This window comes from Pelodiscus sinensis, chromosome 19 (genome assembly GCF_052426305.1).
Source record: "Pelodiscus sinensis isolate ZL-2025 chromosome 19, ASM5242630v1, whole genome shotgun sequence".
In the NCBI taxonomy this organism is placed as follows: Eukaryota; Metazoa; Chordata; order Testudines; family Trionychidae; genus Pelodiscus; species Pelodiscus sinensis.
This window is the reverse complement of record NC_143070.1, coordinates 19516072-19539285: the sequence shown is the minus strand read 5'-3', so window position 1 is coordinate 19539285 and position 23214 is coordinate 19516072. Positions and strand designations below refer to the sequence as shown.

The 23214-nt window shown below is 49.0% G+C and overlaps 1 protein-coding gene across 1 annotated transcript in view; it reads right to left on the bottom strand.

The window, feature by feature from the left end:
* Positions 1 to 558: 558 nt before the first annotated feature.
* LOC102445787 (uncharacterized) overlaps positions 559 to 23214 on the bottom strand; it is a 42116-nt gene continuing 19460 nt past the window's right edge. Inside the window, 2 exon segments of the mRNA XM_089771075.1 lie at positions 559 to 4132; positions 4134 to 5040. Of these exon segments, the coding sequence (XP_089627201.1) occupies positions 4003 to 4132; positions 4134 to 5040 (1037 nt within the window). The 3' untranslated portion in view covers positions 559 to 4002.

The following is a 23214-nucleotide window of genomic DNA, read 5'->3' as shown; positions in this document are numbered from 1 at the left end:
CCGATATATATCACACCATTTTGCCACATGAGTTGGAGTCCATCAATTTGGCATACTGGGGTGATGTCCACGTCAAACTTCCACCTCAACCAAATTCACCAACATTACTTGGGGTTTGGCCAGCCCCAGAGGACGAGTGGTATATGTGAAGGTGTTTATGTGTTAAACTGGGTAAGAATTAGACGCTAAATTGGGTTAAGAATTAAACAGTTAACTACTCAACTTAAACATTGCTTTAACCTGCTTTTTAATTGCTAATTACTAGTTTTAAATATTGCTTTTAAACTGCTCCTGAATTGCTTGTAATAAAGTTTGTTAAAGATATATTTAGTCACTGTGGATTTGTTGTTGTGTAAAGCCGGATCTAGTGGTCTGTTGTGCAGCCTGATCACCTGTGCAACAGTGCTGCCTTCTGACAGGTGGCTGCAGAAACACACAGCTTAGAGGGAATGTTGATCAGAACCCCAAATAAATCATTCAGATAAACCCCCTTAAACAATGGAAGGAGGATGTACATACTGATTGCTCTCCCCCAGGTAACAATCATTTACACTAGGCTTGATTGTAAATACAAGTGATTTTATTAAGCACAAGCAGTAGGATTAAATGGTTTTAAGTGAAAACAGGCAGAGCAAAGCAGATTGCAAATTTAAAATAACAGAAAATGCATAGCTAGTTCTAATATTAAAACTCAGTACAAACTTACCCTAAAACTGTTTTTATTTCAGCTAAACCTCTAAGTCAGGAAAGATCTTTCTTCCTGGGATCTGATTCATTTTCTTGGGAGAGCCATGCCAGTCAAAGAGACTGAAAAACTTTGCATCTTCAATAGACTTCAGTCTCTTTCAGGCGGAAATTCTGATTTACATTCTCCCCTTCCATGGAAAATTATCTGGTCAGCCCCTACCAGTTAGGGAGGTCATATGACTTCCTAAGACCAATCACTGCTAAGACTTAAAGGGCAAAAGGGGCTGTTTACAGGTGATTATCTAGACTTTGAGGGAAATACTCTTGATGACTTTCATTTGCACATTTAAAATCATAAAGCATTCCATACTCCATATCTCTAACTTTACATACAAGAGTGATACATATACCAAAATAAGGGCTACCAATCTAGTTGATTATAACATTGAGATTGATAGGTTACATGAGGTATTTTGTCCAAAGCATCTTCGAGTTATGCACATTTGTGTCCATAAATCAATTTTATAAAGCATGGGGGGAGGGGAACTCTCACAAATCATTCTACTGAAATTTCACTAGCTGGTTCTAATATTTTAACATGATTATCTAATAATTTATGTCCCACCATTTTAATCAGTTTATACCTGGAAAAATGTATACACTAGAATTTCACAACCCCAACTATGATAAGAGGGTCCTTGCTGGTCAGAAAGGTAACAGCCTAAGTTTCCTTTAATCTTCTAGGCTCTTCCCTTTATCTGGAGGTGATAGATTGGATCACCTTTCTCACAGCTCTAGATTGCAGTGTGAGACTGGTTTGGAATGTTTCAGGACATGATTGTGTTTTTCCCAGCTTATTGATGTGGGCAAGAGGAGAAGAGAATGGGGGTAGGAAGAGGTGGGGTTGGGTTGGGTGTTTGGGCGTACAGATGGAGTTGGGAGCAGAGCCTAAGGCAGAGTAGGAGTTAAACATTCCTCCTCCCCACTTCAGGAACATCTTTGCTATGAATTAAGCCTTTCAGGTACTGATGACCCATACTAAGAAAATATGTGTTCCAAAGACTTAAGATAGCAGTTTATTGAATCTCTGTTACATGCCTGCATCAGAAACATTGTAATTTGGGTGTGTAATTTGTTTCCTTAACAATTTTACTCTAAATCTTTTTATTTCATTCTTTTGATTATAGATTCTAAAGGACTGGTACAGTGTGCTCTTTTGGGTAAAATGTACGTTATAAATTGACCCGGGAATGGGGTTGGTCCTTTGGGTCTTAAAGAATCTGCTCAGATTTGGTAAAACTGATTTTCATAATCTCTCATTTGTGTAAGGTGTGGTACTGGTTGTGGCACAGGAGAAGCTGGCACATCTAAAGGATTTCTTGTGTGTCTACTTACTGGATAGTTGCTTTACAAATGAGAGGATCAAAGCAGGTGAATTGCTTAGAGATAGGGCTACTTAGAACCCAAGTCTGGGGGTCCACAACTGTAAAGGTTTGATGCTTTACAGTGGAGGACCCTCAGACTTGGGCTGTTGTCACGTTACTGGATTTTGAGGGGAGCAGCTAGGTCGCTGCTGCACCCATAGGTGGGGGTGTTGGCCCCAGAAAATGGTATAAAAGGGGGCCATGTGGGGTGTTGAATAGAAGTTTGCGGTCTGCTGATCCTGTGTACGCTATTTGTATGATTGTGTGATGTCTGTGTGTGTAGTTAGGAATCTGTAATCTGTGTGGAGACTGAATATTTCTCTGCATGTGGTTGAGCATTGGGCAGAGCCCGGCCTATGGACAAGCTAATCAGCAAGGCGCCTGCGGGACAATGGCACTCAATGGGCCAAGGACACACCTAAAGAATGAGTAGTAACTCATACCTAAGGCCTACCAGCAGGCAACACAGGAATAAGGTGGACCAGGTGACCTGCTATAGCCAAGAAGAGACCAGGAAGGAGGGATAAATAGGCCATGTGGTGGTCTCCATTTTGTTCTCAGCTCAGCACTTCATCCCAGAGGCAGCATTGCAGGGATTGAAGAGCCCGGAAGACCTGTGAACCATCCTGATCCTAGGATGTGCAACAAGAACTTTTAAACCAGCAGCTGTAACATCTCTGCTAGAGCCTGCATCGAGAACTGGGAGATTCGATGCATGTAACATACTATTCCTTTAACAACCTTACCCTCAGGCTTTTCTTTACTGTAATAATGAACCTTTAGATGTTAGATGCTAAAGGATTGGCCCAGCGTGATTTGTGGGTAAGGTCCAGAGAGTAAATTGACCAGGGATCTGTGGCTGGTTTCTTGGAACCGGACAGAACTTGTTCGGGGTAGGTGGGATTGGGTGCTAGGACCCCCCACCTCTGTATGAGGCCCGGGACCATCTGGGGCACAGATATTGCTGGGATGTCGGAGGGGTTTTGCTCGTGAGGCTTCAGGCAGGCGGCGGAAGCGCTCTGTGGGACTGGTTTGTGGCCTGTTTGGAGAGGTCACCAGTCTGGGGGCTGTAAGGAGCCCTGGATTTGAGCAATTCACCCTGAGAGGACGCCCTCAGCTGTGCCCAGACACAGCCCGCTCCGTCTCAGTTGTAAGTAGCCCTGTCTCTAAGCAATTCACCTGATTTGATCTGCTCCGTGGTGCCCCCAGAAAACCCTATTACATTAAAATAGGGTCTCTCCTCTTTGTGTTCTCTGAATTGAACCTTTGCTCTCTGTCAAAGCAATTATAGAGGTTCTGTCTTATGTGAACTGTCTGATGTGCAATAGGGTGTGAGTGTTCACTGAAGCTTCTCTCATACTCAGGGCAGCTATACAGTGTTCCATCCAATTTTTCCCACACACGTGCGGAATGAATTTGTAATGGGCACCAAAATGGAGGGAATGCATAACATACCTATTGATGCACAGAACAAAATTCATGTGGTAGAGGTGGGCCTTGGGTGGTTGGATTGTAGGAAGGGGGTACAGGGCTGGGACAGAATGGGAGAAAAGCTAGAAGTGTGGGTTTTGGGGTGCACTAAAAATGAGAGGTTTGAGGTACAGTCTACTGAAGGGCTACAATGGGGAAAGAAGATTCCCACCAGCTCTCTTTCCCCCAACTCAGGTGGTTGTAAGGAGGGGGAGAGGCACCTCTCCCTGCCATGACAACTCTAGGGCTGGGGCCATGGAATAGCTACTGGTCATGGGATAGCTACTAGTCCACTGGCCACAAGTTAGTGCATAGAGGCATCTCTTTCCACCACAGCACTTAATAGATTGCTACACATGGCCATGCAGCTTAAAGAGGACTTAGGTTATACAGTTCCTCGCCTATGTTGATTCTTTGATATTCAATGAGGTTTGCATTCTGACTGAAGGTTTTGCCAGTCAGAGCAGCAGAAAGTTTCTCTCTGGTGTAGATTCAGGTCTGCACTTTGACAGACGCTTTTGCCACAGTCAGAGCAGTTATAGTCTCTCTCTCGTGTGCATTATTTGATGTTTACTAAGGCTTGAGCGCCAACTGAAACTTTTCCCACAGTCAGAGCAGTCAAAAGGTTTCTCCTCTGTGTGTATTCTTTGATGACTAATAAGATGTGAGCGCCGACTAAAGCTTTTCCCACAGTCAGAGCAGTTAAAGGGTTTCTCCTTTCTGTGTATTTTCTGATGACTAGTAAGATTTGAGCGCCGACTGAAGCTTTTCCCACAATCAGAGCAGTCAAAGGGCTTCTCGCCTGTGTGGATTTTCTGATGTCGAACGAGGTGTGTGTTCTGACTGAAGATTTTCCCACATTCAGAACAGTTGAAGGGTTTCTCTCCTGTGTGGATTCTCCTATGCCTAACAAAGCTTGACCTCTCACTGAAGCTTTTCCCACAGTCAGAGCAGTCAAAGGGCTTCTCTCCTGTGTGAATTCTCTCATGACTAATAAGATGTGAGCGCCAACTGAAGCTTTTCCCACAGTCAGAGCAGTTGAAGGGTTTCTCCCCTGAGTGTATACTCTGGTGTACAATTATGGCCTGTCTACATTGGAAGATTTCCCCACAGTCACTGGAAGTACTGGGTCCCTTTTGATGGTCGATTTTCTGTTGAACTGTTTCTGTGTTTCTTTTTACTCTTCTTCTCTTGTGAGTAGATTTACTCAGCCCCTGAACCAGATGGATTTGTTGCTGTCTTTCTGGGCTATGCTCACTCTCACAGGTCTCTCCCTGCTCACGTCTCTGGAAAACATGCCCTTCAGATCTTTCCAATAGCATCTCACATAGAGATACTTGTTCCTGTCCTTCCTGAAGAAGACTCTCCTCACTGTTCTCCCTCAGCGTCCCATCACCTGCTGGAATAGAGAGATAATCTAGACAGGAGTAATTTTCTGTGCTGAGCCTAAAGGAAAACCCTGAAAGGGGAACAGAAAAGGGGGATCATATGCAAATAATGGTTTGAAAGATTACATAATCATGAGCTGAATTCATTCTCCTTCCTCACAACCCTTCCCCAGAGGAGAGAATCCATCCTTCCCCCATACTCTCTGACAAGAGTTAAAGATAGACTGATGGATCAGTTAGACTTGATGGAAATGCATAAGTGACATCTGCTATGAGAAGAAATTAGTTTGAGTCAGTTTAGCCAATTGCTCAACTGTGTGGCTGTTGCCGATGATCTCCCTTTCCTCACAACTCTTGCTTTGCCCAGGAGATTGTGTTACCCATAGATAAGAATTCAATATGGAGTTTGCTTGGGTTCCATTTTAATATCCCTCCTGTACAGGCTTTTTCCACCAAAATAGCCTTTACACTCCTCTCTAATGCTTTTGCACCCCTCTCCTACCTATGCACCCAACCCTCTTTATGTTGTGCATGCAGTATGCAGGTGCACACTGTCCCATGATTCTGCACACCACCCTTTTGTTTTGCACCCCGTTTGCTATCTCTGTTTTCCTGCCTCAGAGGGTTTATAAGCTGTGCTCTGAGGGAAACTCAAGTTCGTCTGTCTGTCTATCCGTACATGTGTAGGTTATTGTTTTCCCGTGACGATCCACCAATTTGTTATCTGTGGATACTGGATTAAGATTGGTGAGGCTAGGCCTTGGTGCGGCAGCCACTGTGTGTGTGAGAATGCTCCACACATTGGATTATTGGCCGGTGCCAAAAGGACTTGGACTCTTTTATTCATCCTTAATCTTAACCACTGGATGGATCTATGAAGTCGAAGGACTGGTAGGAGCCTTGCCCAGAGGAACCGTACCACGACGAAAGCGTGGATCCATCGGCTCCAGATGTGCCGGTCCAGTCGGATCAACTCCTTGGGGGGATCTCCCTGCTGTCCTTCCTCATGGCTTTAAACTAGCCATGAGGTTGTAGGTCGCAGGCCTCAATCACTGCTTCCTATTGTAACGTATACCTTTTGTGTCAGGGATCTATCTATCTTCTTTTTCTTCTAGGAATAGGGTGGGATCGTTTCTGTTATTTGTTGCTATTGTGCTTTACCCTCTTCAAATGCATGATTTGGCCCTAAACTTGTATTTGTCTGATTTGTGACAACAATCCAGCGGTGATAGAGATATGCAGCACCAGGCCAGATTTGTTCTTCTGTGCAGAGACACCCTAACATCCTTAAATTTCCCAATTAGTCACATATTAATTGATTACCTGAGTCTCTGGAGTAACAGTTGCATGAGCTTTGGAGACTGGAAAACCTGCTTGGGGAGTAATTAACCAAGTGCTGGTCCCTGAGGTCCCTGCCATTACTGCTTCCAGACCCAGGATATGAGTCACCAACCCAGAAAGGTTCCTTCCCCACCTGGCAGAGATTGGATTCTGAATAGTACAAGATCCAAGGACATACTTACCTGTGGTAAAGATTCCTTCCCCTGCCTGAGGAATGGCCCAGCTTATTCTCTGGGGTAACTGAGTGCTCTGCTGCACCCCGTAGAGCAGTGGTCCTCAAAGTGTGGTCCATGGACCACTAGTGGTCTGCAACAATCTTGAAGGTGGGCTGAAGGCTTGGGACTTGCCTCCCAACCTCCAGTGTGAAGCTAGTGCTGGCACTATGGCTCCTAGCTCCTACCCCCAAGGCTGGAGTGCCAGCACCAGCTTCCCACTACAGGGGATGGGAGGAGAGCAAGCCTTGCGGGCCGAATATGACTTGAGGGAGAAGGAAATGGCTCCATGTGCTGCCACTCCCCCTTTCTCTGGCTGGAAAACACCTAAAGCAGTGGTCACCAACCAGCAGATCAGGATCTACCGGGAAATCTTGGAGCCTCTGACTGGTGATCCTGACTGGTTTGGCCAGGAAGCTATCAAGTGCTGGCACTTCAGTTGCTCTTCCACCCACTGTCATGCTGCTCCTGCCCTCTGCCTTGGAGCTGTCCCTTGAGAACCTCCTGCTTGCAGTGCAGGGTGTGGGATGGGAGGAGAGAGGAGGTGCCGATGTCAGGGTCTCCTTCCTCCCTCCACTCCTGTACCCTGTCTGCATACAGAGAGAAGGGCATGGCGGGAGCTTGGCAATGCAAATCTCTCTCACTCACACACTGTGCGTGTCTGTCAGTCTCACAAACACACACTGTCCTGACCCAACACGTACATTGGGTATTAGTCCTACTTTTACTGTTTGCAAAGTGGGTTTTTAGTTTTTAGTTTTGTGCGTATTTCCTAACATGCATTTCTTTTATGCTTAAAATTAATTCTTTGAGAAGTGAGCTCTAAAAAGCCCAACCTGTCATGTCCAGAGTAATTGTCCTGATGGTGGTTGTGGTCCTGGAAGTGGCTGGCATATCCCTGCAGCCCCCATGTGCTGTCCTTGCGTGCAGGGACTGCTCCTGCAGCTCCCTTTGATCTGTAGTAGAGCACTGGGGCCAGTGGAGACTATAGGGTCAGGGCTTGTTGTGGATGTGGAGGGATGGTGCACACCAGGTGCTTTGGTTGGTGGTGGTGGGGGTCTGCCTTGACTGCTGCTGGCTGTCCCAGTGCTCCCAGGGTTGGTGGGACTTGAACCCACCACCCTGCACTCCCCAGGGGAATGCCTCAGTCCCCTAGGCCACTCCAGAACCCACCTCATCTCCATTCCATCAGAGGGTCCCTTATCTTGCCTTCCTAATGTGGGAGCCAGGTGCATCCCTGAGGGAGCTAGTGTTGGGTGTCTGGCCACTCTCATGGTGGGGTGGAGGGACTTAAGCCCTCAACCCTACGCCACCCAGCAAATGCCCTATCCCCTAGGGCACTCCAGAACCCATCCCTCCTCACTCTCTTCCCACACTCCAAACCTCTTGGCCCAAGACCAGAGCCGGCACCCCCCAGCCTGGTGAAAGTGAACGAGATTCAGAGAGGAAGGGAAATGGAGTGAGCAGGGGGTGGCGTCGGCAAAGGGGATGGAGCAGGGGCAGGGCCTCAAAGAAGGGGTTAGAAGGAAGCCAGGCAAGGGTATTTGGGTTTGAGGTAGATCTTACATTGCACTTAAATTGAAAAAGCTATCTTGTGGTTAAAAAGGTTGGAGACCACTGACCTAAAGGCTTTCCCTGCTGCTCCCATTAGCCAGAATTATGGCCAATGAGAGCAGTGAGGGCGGTACCTGGGAGCAGTGGGAGGCATGGAGCCAGATGAAGGACTCCCATTACCTTCCCACTGAGATCCCATATCCCTATTCCTCTCACATACTCCCCTCCCGCTGATACTCTGCATGTCCATCCCACTCCTGCACCCAACCTTCTCTCCAGAACCACTGCCCTCAACCCACTTCTGCACCCTTCCTAGACCCCTCACTCCCAGCCCACTCCTACACCCCTTTCACCCAGACTGCTCCTGTACCCTAGCTCTCATCTAGATCACACACCCCCAATCCTTTTTTTACACCCATTTTGTCATCATAGATGGTTGGCCTGTGGTCTACAAAAGGTCTGCATTGAGCAGTGTGGGCCATGGGCCAAAAAGTTGAGAACCACAGCTCTAGGGTACAACTAAGTCTCCCTCATGGCCCATTCCATTTCCCCACCCATCGCAGGCCAGGATAGGAACAAGCTACTCAAAAGGTGAGCTCTAGTGAGGGTTTGCAGGTCTGACACCATTGCCCACAGATAGATTTCAGACTGCAGTGGCCACACCGCAGGTCACTAGAACTCTGAGAGAAAGGACCCAGCAATTCTCCAGCTTCAGCTACCTGAGGGCTCTGTCCACAAAGCTCCTGGCTAGGGTCCTCGGCTCACCCTACTCATTGGCTGAGATGCTCTACTGCAATCAGAAGGAGACAGAAGAAGTTGCCTGAGCAGTGAGGTGAATCCTTGGCTGGATGCTTCGACCCTGCCTATGATCCACACTTCTAACCTCTGACTGCTTGTGGCTAGGTGGGCTCTGCCATTGCCCATAATAGCTGCTGCTTCCATGGCTGGCTATGGCGGTGTTTGGATTTGCTGCTTCTTCAGGGAGTGTGGCTGTTGCTTTAGCTGATCTCCCCTTCTGCTGCCTTGGTTCTACTCTGCCAGCAGCAGCAGCAGCGTATTTGTGTGGTTTCCAGCCTTCCTCTTGTGGCCAGCCCGGACTGCCATTTCTTGTTCCTCTCAGCTGCACAGAATCTACCATTCACATTTTTCCCATCTTGTGGGCGCATTCCTCACACCTTCAGCCAGACCTCTTCTCGGATCTTCATCTAGTGCTAGGAAGATCCCCTTGTGATGTTACAGGATTAAAATATGACCATGTAGGCCATCTGAGCTACCACTGTTAAACAGTGTCAACAAAACTTGTGCAAAGTATGTTATGTCAGTGGGAAAGTTCTGATGTGATTGTGTCCTGTCAGTATGTAGACATCATTTTTGTACCTCAAGTTATGAACATGGACCATGCACCAGTATTTCAAATATGGTCACTGCTGTGGAAACACCCACAAAGTAGTTTCCATCCAGTCCAGCCAGCACACTGTGAACAGAACATTCAGAGAGATGGTCCATCAACAAAACTCACAGGCCATGGAAATCTCATCCCTACCAAACTGACTTTCTCATAGACTTTTTAACCAGATAGTGGGCATCAGAGCAGGCAAGGGCATGTGACCAGCTCATGTGAAACTCAACTCCATCTGGTCCCTGTGCTTTTCAACTCACAGTGCTGAGGGCTTTGGTTGGAACAATGAGTTCCTCTCCACCTGTGTTCCCTGTAAGCTGTGCACACATGTGGCTGCACAGGATTCATGCGACAACTAGCTGATCAGCAGAGCCCGCACAGCCAGCAGCATGTGTTGAGGTACCCATCCCCCACCTTGCACTGTTCTGCAGCTTCTCCCAGGAGGGACCCTCCTGCTAGCTACATAGAGTAAGAGGTCAGTGCAGATCTCAGTGTGTTCCCTGTGCCTCTACCCCAACTCCACAGAGCAGGACAGAGGGGGATAGAGCCTGGATCAAGAGAACTCCGAGCTGCTTCAGTGTGAATGGTGACAGCCTGACTTTCTTAGAGCAGCGCTTTGCTTGTGAGATGTCCCTAGCAGCCAGTTCACAGTCTGTTTCTCTCTCACACAAACTCTCCAGCCCTCTCCCCCAGTGCCCATCTGCACAGAGCAGGGCAGAGGGGACAGAGCCTGGCTCAGGGAGACCTTTGTCATGGTCTGAGGTCTGCTCTGAAGGGGGAGCTCCTTTCTTACAGAGGTAGGGCCCTGCTGAACCTGAGATTTCCCCACCCACCAGCTCACACAGTCTGTCTATAAGGATATGTCTAGACTGCACGATTTTCCAGGTATCCCGAAAAACTCCACCATGTCCACGGAATGCACCTGCTCTTCTGCTTTTTTTTTTGCGGAAGAGCGGATGTGCTCTTTCGGAAGCCCTGTCTTCCTCGCACCACGAGGAAGAAGGGATCTTCCAAAAGAGAGGGCTTTTTCCAAAATTTGGCCCAGTGTAGACCAAATTTTGCACACCTTTTTCCCCAAAAAACTTGTAGTCTAGACATAGCCTCACTCACACATATACACACTCTGTGGCACACACACAGAGATGGGTGCACACACAACTGTCCTTCCCCTGCTCATGACCCCATCTGTGCAGGGGAGGGGAGACAACAGGGCTCAGGGATGAAGCAGGACAGCTTGCAGTGTCTTAAAGAAAAAGCGCATGAGGTTTCCCAGAAACTTCCCCGCCAGCAGTCACACCACACCACACCCTCTCTCTGTCTCACACATCGTTGGAAGGTAAATATCATCTCTGTGTCTCTCAAAGATACACACTCTCTTTCGTACTCACTGCATGCAATTATATTATCATTGTTACAGCTTGGCACTATCTGCAATGCACTTACAGGGTGTGTCTAGACTGGCAAGATTTTGCGCAAAAGTGCCTGCTTGATTCTTACCAACAACCACAGGACATACCACACTAATACCAACCCTGGTACCTTCCCTTGCAACAAACCCCATTGCCAGCTTTGTCCACATATTCACTCTGCTGATACCATTATTGGACCTAACCAAGTGAGTTTTAAGATCAAGAAAACATATTCCTGCGCATCCAGAAATATAATTTATGCTATCATGTGCCGAAAGTGTCCGTCTGCTATGTACGTTGGACAAACGTCTCAGACACTTTGCCAAAGGATCAATGCCCACAAAACAGATATCAGACAGGATCACAAAGAAAAAACAGTTTCCTGCCATTTCAACCAGAAAGGACACTGTCTCAACAACTTAACTACCTACATTCTGCTACAAAAACCTTTTAAATCTGCACTTGAAAGGGAATCCTCTGAAATGTCATTCATGCTAAAATTCGACACTCTCCGGGGGGGGGGGGGGGGGGAGGAGGTTGAACAAAGACACCAACTACCTTACCCATTACAAAGATAGCTTCCCCAATTATCACCTCTAATACCATTAGCTCACAGACATCTACCTTTCCCCACCTCTAATATCATTAACTCTCAGACATTTACCTTCCTCCTCCCCTCCCCCCGCATTCCCCTTCTGTTCTGAAATGTGATTTGTCCTTTTCATATGTATTCATTTTTTTTTAATTGTATCCTTTGGTATATATGGTTGTGACTATTTTCTTCCGCTATTTGATCTGAGGAAGTGGGTCTTGCCCACGAAAGCTCATCATCTAATAAACCATCTTGTTAGTCTTTAAAGTGCTACATAGTCCTGCATTTTGCTTCAGCTACACCAGTCTAACACGGCTACATTTCTATTACCAATCTTACATGAGATCGTCAGTGCTTTTGCGGAAATTCAAGCGACCAGTGTAGACAGCTGGCAAGTTTTTCCACAAAAGCAGCTGCTTTCCCGGAAAAAGTGGCCAGTCTAGACACAGCCTGGATGTATCCTATTGAGATGATTCTAACTGCAGGACAGAGACCATCTTTTGGAAGCAACTAGACACTTATCAGCAGTTTAGACACTTATCAGCGGTTTAGTCCATCAACAGCTCAAACCTGATGGAAGAAAGTTGCAATGTGTGTCTGTATTTGATTGCATCCCTAACAGTGACACCCACGCTGTGACGTAGTGGGGGTACCTGGCTGGTTTCTATGCTGCTGGCTCTGGGGTAACCCTCACTGGCTGCCGTGGGTACCACGACCCAGCAAAACAGGATGAGTCACTATGCAAACCAGGGGCCATACACCCCCCATGGAGAGGAACAAAGGAAGGTGGAATGCTGCCCTGGCTCGGGGGCAGGGCTGAAAGAGTGTTAGTTACTGTCTGAGAGCATGGAGGAGAGCCTAGGGAAAGGGGCTGGAGTTTAGGGGCCCAGTCTCCCTCATCTCAAGGGGGCCTGAGGCATCCTAGCCCAGCTCTGTGACCAGACTACATCTGTGCTGTGCTGTATCCTGGAGAGGCAATAAACTTCCTCTATTCCACCGGCTGGTACAGTCTGTTTGTGCCATTTCGGGGTGCAGGAGACGGGGGACCCCCAACGCGCCGTCACACTGGTGTCAGGAGTGGGATGCACTGCACCCCGTGGATGGAGCTTCCAGCGGCAAGCGACAAGGTGCAGTAGAAGCAAGAGCCCTGGAGCCAGGCGTGCTGGAGACAGAGCGAAGCAGTTCCTGGGAATCGTGGGGCGCTGCAGCACTAGACTGGTGAGTCTGCACCGAGGGGACGCAGATGGCCTACGCCCGACTCTTGAAGGCAGAGCTGGTGGAGCTGTGCAGAGAGAGGGGCTTGCCTGCGCAGAAAGCAACCAAGGCCCAGCTGATTGCCCAGCTGGCCACAGGGCCAGGATCTTGTCCCCAGGGGAAGCAGCCAGACCCCCCCTGAGAGTGTGTCAGGCTCAGAGAGAGGGAGGAGCGCTGGAACCCACCGGAGAGATGAGACAGCGTCTCGCGGGAGGCCTGCAAGTCATAGCCCATCTAGGGCAGGGGCCAGCCCAGCGGAGCTACGGCGGCTGGAGATCCAGCTGCGGATCAAGGAATTGGAAGTAGAGGACCGAGAGAGGGACCGCCAGGACCGAGAGAAGGAACGCCAAGATCGAGAGAGGGACCGCCAGGACCGAGAGAGGCAGCGGCAGCATGAGCTGGCCATGGCAGAGCGGAGAACTGGCGGGGCACCGGCTGCGCCAAGTGCGGATGGGCCCCAGGGTCCCAGGACTACCAGATGCTTGGAGAGGCTCGTGGTGGCCCAATTGAAGGACATGGGTGACATTGACGGGTTCCTCAGTGCCTTTGAGAGGGCTTGTGGACTGCAACGGGTTCCCCCAGCTGACTGGCTGCAGGAGCTCATCCCCGCACTGAGCCAGGAGGCGGCCGGAGTGCTCAGTCAGCTGGAGGACCTACAGCCAGGGGATTACAACCAAGTCAAGGAGGCCCTGCTGCACAAGTTCGGGCTGACCCCCGAGATGTACAGGAAGAAGTTCCGGGGGGTACAGAAAGGGCCACGGGAGACCTATGTGGATCTGGCCTCCCGCCTGTCGCAATACGGCCGCAAGTGGGTGTCTCGAGTCAGAGCCCAGACCGCAGAGGAGCTGCTCAAGCTGGTCCTGATGGAGCAGTTCTATGAAGCGTGCCCACCCAAACTGAGGCTGTGGCTCAAGGACCGGAGGCCAGAGAACCCCCAGGAGGCCGGGAGGCTGGCGGACGAGTTCACGGAGAGCCGGTCCGGGTGTGAACGGGAGTCCTGGAGAGAAAAGGAACCGCGCAGAGACCGGTTCTCGGCTGAGCGACGGAGGGAGTCAACTACGGGGCGAGACCAAGGAACAGGTCGTCTGTGCCCCAGAAAACCAGCCAGGTACCCCCACTACGTCACACACGCCTACCTCATAAGGTTAGGCCAGCTTGCTGGCACTGTAAGAATACTCTGTAGAACAGACATGTCAAACTCAAAGCCTACCTAGGGCTGCACAAACGAAAACTGAGAGCTTTCAGGGCCACCTAGGATTCCCAGATGGTTTGATCAAAAAAGAAAAAATGTGTTGAGAAAAAAAGCAAAATTAGGTGCTAGGCAGAAAGCACCAATACCCAACACCTGGCAACCTTAGGGTCACCAAAGAAAATGTACTTTGTCGGAAAGTTGTAGTTATTTATTTTATAGATTATGTTTTAGGTATATTTTTCAATATTACAATAATTTGATGTGTATAATTATTTGCTCATATTAAATAATTTTTAAATTAATTTTGCATATTTTTTAATTTAAATATAAATTTAAGGTACTTTTAAATTTAATATATGATACATATCTTGTTTTGTTGAAATAAAAACAGGTATAGACCATGGTTAATCTAATAGAATAGGCTTCTGTGGAAAATTTCAGATACTTTGTAAGTTTGAGATTTTGCATCAAGATATAATTATTCATGCAATTGCAAAAAATTTATATTTATTGACAAAATAATATACATTTTATTATTTTATTGGGGAATAAATAAGTAAAAAACCAAAACATTAACAAAATAACCCCTTCCTCTCCCCCAGAGCCAGGCACTCCCATACCCCCGTTCTAACCCAATCCTCCTCCACTCCCCCAGAGCCAAGCTCCCCCAACCTAACGCCTCTCTCCTCCCCCAGAGCCAGCCTCTGCATCTAATGCTTTCCTCCTCCCCCAAAGCCAGCCCTCCCCAACCTAATGCCTCCCCCTTCCCACAGAGCCAGGCCCCCCAACCTAATAGCTGGGTCCTGGAGTTGATGTTACCACCTGAGGCACTGGAGCAGCGTGAGCACAGCGGCCAGCTGTGAGCGCCTGCTGGAGCACCCAGCTGGCCAGAAGCACATGTGCAGAGCAGTCTGACCGGCTGTGAGCACCTGCTGGAGAGCCCAGTGCAGAGTGCCCAGCTGGCCATGAGCAGTTGCTGCAGTGAAGAGCAGCCCAGCCAGCTGAGAGTAGGCACCTGGCCATATGCTCCAGGCAGCCAGCACTTAATTCTTTTATAAAAATATTCTGGCAGGTAGTAAAAAATTTCGATTGGGCTGCATGAGGCCCGCCAAACGCCAGTGTGATATATCTGCTGTAGGACAGTGTTCTTCAACCTTTTTAACCAAAAGATCACTTTTCAAAATTGAAGTGCAATGTAAGATATACCTCAAACCCAAATACCCTTGCCCCACTCCCTTCCTGCCCCTTCTGAGGCCCCTCCCCTGCTCCACTCCTCTCTCAGGCCTCACTCTATTCCTCTTCCTCACCCATCCTCACTTACCTTCACTAAGGCTGGGATAAGGATACAGGCTCTAGTCTTGGGCCAAGGAGTTTGGAGTGGCTCCAGAGTGGCTCTGGGCTTAGCCAAAGGTGGGGGATTGGGGTCCAGGAGGGGTTTCAGGGTGCAAGTTCTGGGAAGGAGTTTGGGTGCAGGGGGACTCAGATGTGTGGAGTTTGGGCAGGTGGTTGAGTGCAGGAAGAGGTTCAGGGCTAGGACAGGGGTTCAGGAAGCAAGCTCTGGCTGGGCATAGTTTAACTGAGACAGCTGCTGAGTGGTGGACCAGTGGAGTTCAGACAGGCTTACTCCTACCCTGGCCCTGCACCACTTCTGAAAGCAGCTGCAATGGATAACAATGACTCCATGGCTCCATGTGTTACCCTCATCTACAAGCACTGAGCCCATAGCTTCTACTGGCCACAGTTCCCTGTTATTGATCAATGGGAGCTGCATGAGTGTTGTCTGCAGGCACGGACAGCATGTGAAGACCCCATCCTCTGCCTCTCTCAGGGGTTGCAGGAACATGCCAGTCACTTACAGGAACACAATTCCCACAGGGATAATTACTCCAGCCACGACAGGTTAGGCATTTAAAACTCATTATTCAAATAATTAAATGTAAGCATGAGAGAAATGAAAATTATGAAATGCACAGACAAGTCAAACCCCCAAAATAACCCACTTTACAAGAAGTAACAGAAGTAACAACCACCCCCAAGAATGTGTTAGGTCAGGAGATGAGGGGGGGAAACAGCGTGTGTTTGTTAGAATGACAGAAACACACACAGTGTGTGAGCGTGACAGCAATCTGCTTTGCCAAGCTTCCTCCGTTCCCTTCGGTCTGTGTGGAGATAGAGTACAGAAGTGGGGGGAGGAGGGACACCCTGATGTCAGCGGGCTCCCTCTTCTCCCTTACACACCCTGCAGAGCAAAGCACGAGGCTCTGGGGGTGGGGGACCACTCCAAGGCAAGAGCAGCATTACTACAGGGGAGGGGTGTGACGGCGCGTTGGGGGTCCCCCGTCTCCTGCACCCTGAAATGGCACAAACAGACTGCACCAGCTGGTGGAATAGAGGAAGTTTATTGCCTCTCCAGGTTACCGCACAGCACAGATGTAGTCTGGTCACAGAGCTGGGCTAGGATGCCTCAGGCCCCCTTGAGATGGGGGAGACTGGGCCCCTAAACTCCAGCCCCTTTCCCTAGGCTGTCTCCTCTATGCTCCCAGCCAGCAACCAACTAACTCTCTTCCAGCCCTGCCCCCCAGCCAGGGCAGCATTCCACCTTCCTTTGTTCCTCTCCATGGGGGGTGTCTGGCCATACTGGTTTGCATAGTGACTCATCCTGTTTTGCTGGGTTGTGGTACCCACGGCAGCCAGTGGGGGTTACCCCAGAGCCAGCAGCATAGAAACCAGCCAGGTACCCCCACTATGTCACAAGGGGCAATTGAAGTGCCAGCACCTGATAACTTCCTGGCCAAACCTGTCAGAGGCTTTAAGACAGGGGTGGGCAAAAAGGTCTCCGCAGGCCGAATCTGGCCAGCCAGGCGGGGTGGATCCAGCCCACAGAGGCCCTGCTGCTCCCCTGCCCCCAGGCCTTAATTGGTGCTTTGAAGCTGCTCACTGGGCAGGGAGGAGAGCAGAGGAGGCTTTGTATGCTCCCCCACCCACAGGCCAATCAGAGCACTTCAAAGAGAAGGCTTCCTGCGCTCCCCAGGCCCTGATTGGCTTGAGGGTGGGGGAGCGTGCCAAGCCTCTTCCAAGGTATGGGTGCCTAGTGGGAGGGGGGGGCAAAGGGGCTCCCCCACCCCAGACCAATCATGGTCTAAGGGTGGGGTAGCCCTGCCCCTTCCAGTTTAGGCTCTGCCCCTTCCGGGGTGGCATGGAGCTTCTTCAAAAATTTTGAAGCGGCCCCTGGGCAGAAATTATTGCCCACCCCGGCTTTAAAATCTTCTGGTAAATCCCGATCTACTGGTTGGTGACCACTGCTGTAGGAGGAGGTTGGCTTTGTGGAGTCCTTCTGGGAGGTTGCCTGGCCTGATGAGGGTTGAGGCTCAGAGATGGGGAGGAGCAGGAAAGGCATCTGCTGAGACTACCCCAGGGGATCAGGGGCAGCAACAGGGCTCTGTAGCTGCACCTGCCCAGCACTCCTGGCACTTAAAGAGTGAGCCAGGATACCAGTGACCTGCCCTGCCTGGCTAGCTGAGGAATCTCCAAGGCCTGTTTTTAAACCTAGCAGCAATAGTAGCTGAGTGCACATGTTCATGGACTAGCTGTCTTTTTGCCTAGTCAAGTCATGGTGGTTGAATGTGGCTCCTAATCCTGATCATCTCTGCCTCCGCAGGGAGTGCCGGGAGAAATGGGAAGAACTCTGGGTCCTGGACGAACACTGAGACTGTGCTGCTTTTGTCCACATGAGGGGGAATGGTTTGTGGCTACTCCTCGTGTGCTTGGAGAACAGGAAGAAAGAAGAAAGCCCTTGGTCTCCTAGAAGAGGACAGCGCTGCTCTTATGGCTCTAGAGCAGATGAGAGAGAAGGCGAGAGTCTTCTACACCAGCCATTTCTCTCCAGATGAACCAATCTCTGAGCGGCCCTGTGGGATGCAAGCCTGGTGGTCAGCATGGGCACCCAAAACTGGCTAGAGCTTCCTCTCACTCTGGCTAAGTTCTCAACATGGTTAGTTGTATCCTGCACGGACTGGTCCTGCCACTAGCCCCCTATGTTCCCAAGTTACCCCCCCCCCATACCCTATTTCCTCATCACATGACCTTCTTCCATGTGCATGTGGCCCTTCACTCCCTCATGCACAGCTGTGCAGGCAGACACACTAGAGGGAATGATGCCCAGATGAAAGAAGGTGCTTAAGGAGCAGCCGTGCAACAGAACAATCCAGCGAAGGAGCGGCTGCCTGGAAAAACATCTACTGCTGCAGCAGCCCCCCAGGGCATTAGTGCTGCTCTTGGCAATAACTGATCCCACCCAGCAAGAGGTCTTAGCAGAGGCTAACCCAGAAACACCACGGGCTTCTCTCTGTGTCCCCACAGAGCAGCACTGATCTCAGCAGCAGCTTGACATGAACTCACCAAAGGGCTCTGTGCTCTCTGCATTCCCCAACCTCCCCAAGCAACCGACACAGCAAAAGCACCATTCCGCTGGCAGGCCAGAGGGATTTCTAAGGAAAGGGAAAGAAAGATAAGGAATAAATGGGGAGTGGCAGACTGGAGAGGGGCAAATAGAGGAATCTCTCAGGGCCACTTTGATAGCTTTGTGGTCCTATGTCCATCTTCACTGCCGCCCAGTTTTCTGAGACGACCAGCAGCTTGCTGTATTCCTTTTGAGATGTTTCCTCCAAAATCTCAGAGCTGCAGAGACTGCTGTAGGACGATCAACTGGTTATCTTATGTGTTTGTACATGAATGCAAGAAGCCTGGGAAACAAATCAGAAGAATTAGAAGCCCTGGCCCAGTCAAAGAACTATGATTTGATTGAGACTTGGTGGGATGACTCGCATGACTGGAGCATTGTCATAGAAGGGTATAAACTGTTCAGGAAGAACAGAAAGGGGAGAAAAGGAGGAGGAGTTGTATTGTATGTAAGAGAGCAGTATGATTGCTTGGAGCTCCAGTACTTAGAGGGAGAAAAGACTGTTGAGAGTCTATGGGTTAAATTTAGAGGTGGAATCAACAGGGAGGATTGTTGTGGTTGGTGTCTGCTATAGACCACTGGATCGGGTAGATGAGGTAGACGAGGCTTTCTTCAGACAACTAAGAGAAGCTTCCAGATCACAGGCCCTGGTTCTCATGGGGGACTTTAATCACCCTGACATCTGTTGGGAGACCAATACAGCAGTACACAGACAATCCAGGAAGTTTTTGGAGAATGTTGGGAATAACTTCTTGGTACAAGTGCTGAATGAACCAACCAGGGGCCATGTGCAGCTTGACCTGCTGCTCACAAACAGGGAGGAACTACTGGGGGAAGTAGAAGTGGGTGGCAAGCTGGGAAGCAGTGATCATGAGATGGTAGATTTCAGGATCCTGACAAAAGAAAGAAAGGAAAGTAGCAAAATACAGACCCTGGACTTCAGAAAAGCAGACTGACTTCCTCAGAGAACTGATGGGCAGGATTCCCTGGGATGCTAACATGAAGGGGAAAAGAGTCCATGGGAGCTGGCAGAATTTTCAAAAAGCCTTATTAAAGGCACAGAAAGAAACCATCCCGATGCGCAATAAAAAAAGCAAACATGGTAGGCGACCAGATTCGCTTACCAGGGAAATCCTTGGTGAGCTTAAATACAAAATGGAAGCCTACAAGAAGTGGAAACTTGGACAGATGATTAGGGAGGAGTATAAATATATTATTAAGAATGCAGGGGAGTAATCAGGAAGGGGAAAGCACAATTGGAATTGAAGCTAGCAAGGGATGTGAAGGGTAACAAGAAATGTTAGCAATAAAAGGGTAATCAGGGAGGGTGTGGGGCCCTTACTGGATGAGGGAGGTAACCTAATGACAGAGAGTGTGAGAAAAGCTCAAGTGCTTAATGCGTTCTTTGCCTCTGTCTTTAGACAAGGTCAGCTCCCAGACTAACTACACTAGGTAACGCAGTATGGGAAGGAGGTGGGCAGCCCTCGGTAGAGAAAGAACAGGTTAAGAACTATTTAGAAAAGCTAGACATACACAAATCCATGGGCCCAGATTTAATGAATCCAAGGGTATTGAGGTAAATGTCACTACAGAGTGTTTGGCCATTATCTTTAAAAAAATCGAGGAGACTGGGAGAGATCCCGGATGATTGGAAAAAGGCAAATGTAGTGCCCATCTTCAAAAAAGGGAAGAAGGACAATCCAGGAAACTACAGATCAGTCAGCCTTATCTCAGTCCCCAGAAAAATCATAGAGGGGATCCTCAAGGAATCCATTTGCAAGCACTTGGAAGAGGAGAAAGTGATCAGGAATAATCTACATGGATTCACAAAGGGTAAGTCATGCCTGACTAATCTATTTCACTTCTATGATGAAGTAACTGGCTCTGTGGATAAGTTGGTGGATGTGATGTACCTTGACTTTAGCAAAGCTTTTGATACGGTCTCCCACAATATTCTTGCCAGCAGGTTAAGGGAGTATGGATTGGATAAATGGACTGTCAGGTGGACAGAAAGCTGTCTAGACTGTTGAGCCCAATGAGTAGCGATTAACAGCTTGATGTCAGGTTGGCAATTGGTTTCTAGCAGAGTGCACCAAGGATTGGTTCTAGGACCAGTTTTGTCCAACATCTTTATTAATGACCTGGATGAGGGGATGGATTACACTCTCAGCAAGTTTGCGGATAACACTAAGGTAGGGGGAAAGGTAGATATGTTGGAGAGCAGGGATAGAGTCCAGAGTGACCTGGACAAATTAGAGGATTGAGCCAAAAGAAATCTGATGAGGTTCAACAAGGACAAGTGTAGAGTCCTGCACGTGGGACAGAAGAATCCCAAGCATGTTACAGGCTGGGGACCGAATGGCTAAACTGCAGTTCTGCAGAAAAGTACCTGGGGATTACAGTGGATGAGAAGCTGGATTTGAGTCAACAGTGTGCACTTGTAGCTAAGAAGGCAAATGGCATATTAGGTTGCATTAGGAGGAGCACTGCCAGCAGATTTAGAGAAGTGATTATTCCCCTTTATTCGGCTCTGGTGTGGCCACATCTGGAGTACTGTGTCCAGCTCTCGGCCCCCACTATAGGAAGGATGTGGACGCTTTGGAGAGGATCCAGCAGAGGGCAACCAAAATGATTAGGGGGCTGGAGCACATGACCTATGAGGAGAGGCAGAGAGATTTGGGCTTATTTAGTCCGTAGAAGAGAAGAGTGAGGGGGATTTGATAGCAGCTTTCAACTTCCTGAAGGGAGGTTCCAAAGAGGCTGTTCTCAGTAGTGACGGATGGCAGAGCGAAGGAGCAATGGTCTCAAGTTAGAGAGAGGGAGGTCTAGGTTGGACATTAGGAAAATCTATTTCACTAGGAGGGTGGTGAAGTACAGGAATGGGTTACCTAGGGAGTGGTGGAATCTCCATCCCTAGAGGTTTTTAAGTCTCGGCTTGACAAAGCCCTGGCTGGGTTGATTTAGTTGGGATTGGTCCTGCCTTGGGCAGGGGGCTGGACTCGATCTCTTGAGGTCTCTTCCAGCCCTAGGATTATATCTCTTCAGCTCCTGAAAGCTGCTCTCTGCTACCAGATCTGCTCTGAGAGAGGAAACCTCCTGCCTGAACTCCTCTTGCACAACCCCTTTATTGTGGCACAAGTGGTAGAGGTTCCTCAGGGCCCCCAGAGGCTTGTCTTGGCTGGTGTCACCAAAGTCAGTGGCCTTCTGGAATATGGATGATGGGACTGAATGGACCCTCCTATTCTTGCCCAGTGTATAGCACTGCAGACACAACATATCATCTATGATGTACTCCAGGAGGTAAAGGCTGCCCTGTCCCCTGCCTTTGTGGCTCTTCTTAGGCAAGGAGTTCCCCACCTGCCCCTATCAGCTGGTTTGCTTAGCGCTTGATGTCAGGCTCCTGCCGCATCAGTTCCCACTCATTGCTCTGAACATCACATTTTACCTGACTCATACTGAGAACCTTCATCCCATCCTCAGAGAAGCTCTGCACATTCACATTGCTCCTAGTCATTCCCTTGGACTCATGTTCTGCCCAGTTACACACTGGCTAGACATGCTGCCTCCTCTTCAGGATGAGGTGCTGTGGGGGTCCAGCCTGTGTTCTGTCTTCATTCCCCACCCCAGCAGGAATTACAGTTGGCTGGGCTCTGTCATGGAGCACGGGCATGTTGCTGACTCCATTTTCAGCCTTCCCTGGCACTTGTTTGTTCTGGGCAAGAGGGAGACCTAGGGCTCAGACCTGTCTGTATCTGGAATGTGCCAGGTTTCCTGCATTTTTGCCTTCACATTTGTATTTACTCACTGCCCACATAAGGCCCCACAAGTCTTCAGGCCTTCTTATCAACATCCTTCTCACTATAGTAAAGTAGTCCCACCAAGGGCATGGTAGGAGGTGTATTCTGGGACTTGGGTCAGTAGGATTACATCTTCAACCACATGTTATTCCAAACCATCTTGTTCAGTGTCCAATCAGCAATACTCAATCCTGACAAAGAATAACTGAAAATAACTTGATGAGAAAACCTGACCACAGGATGTATGAAACAACATGGAGTCCACTGGACACAAGGGGTATGAATGTCTGGATGGGTAAAGCAAAATGGTCAAGAAACAGTGTTTAACCCGGTGCTTATTTTCTGTTCGTGCTTTTCCGGAATGATGTGCACCCATCCTCCCATAAAAAGACAAGAAGGTTGGGAATGGAGGACTTGCTAGAGCCCTCGGCAGAACAGTATTAACCAATGGCTGGGAAACAGAACAGGCCAGGCCTTGGCAGAATGGTAGCGCATTAGGTACCAGCTAATCAGGTCAGCACATTCCAGACAGGGAAAGAGGATACAACACACACCAATCTCTGCAGTAACTGCAAATATATGTTCCTAAGAGATGGCAGAAGAGCACACAGATCCCCATGTAAATCAGGGGAGAATGAGGGGATAAGGATGTTTTGTTCCAGTGAGCAAGTACAAGGATAATGGGGGGGGAGAGGGGAGCAACATGTGAAGCACAATATTCACCTTGTTTGTGTCAATGTATGAAAGGGGAATTCACAGAAGGGGCATGTTCGTGCTGGCTGAGGGGCGCAGCATTCTGATTGCTGACTTAGTCAGTACCATTGTTGGGGTAGGACACATCTCACTGTACCTGTGCCCGAGGAGCTGGGACACAGCACTTGACTCATTTAACAATAAACCTGGCTGAGCACCTTAGCCCACAAATGGATCCTGTGTCCTTCTATAGCAACAAGTGCAGCTGGCATCAGAGCTCTGGAAAGAGCCACACTGAGCATCTGTAACGACGCTCTGTGGAGCCAGCAACAATTCATACGGC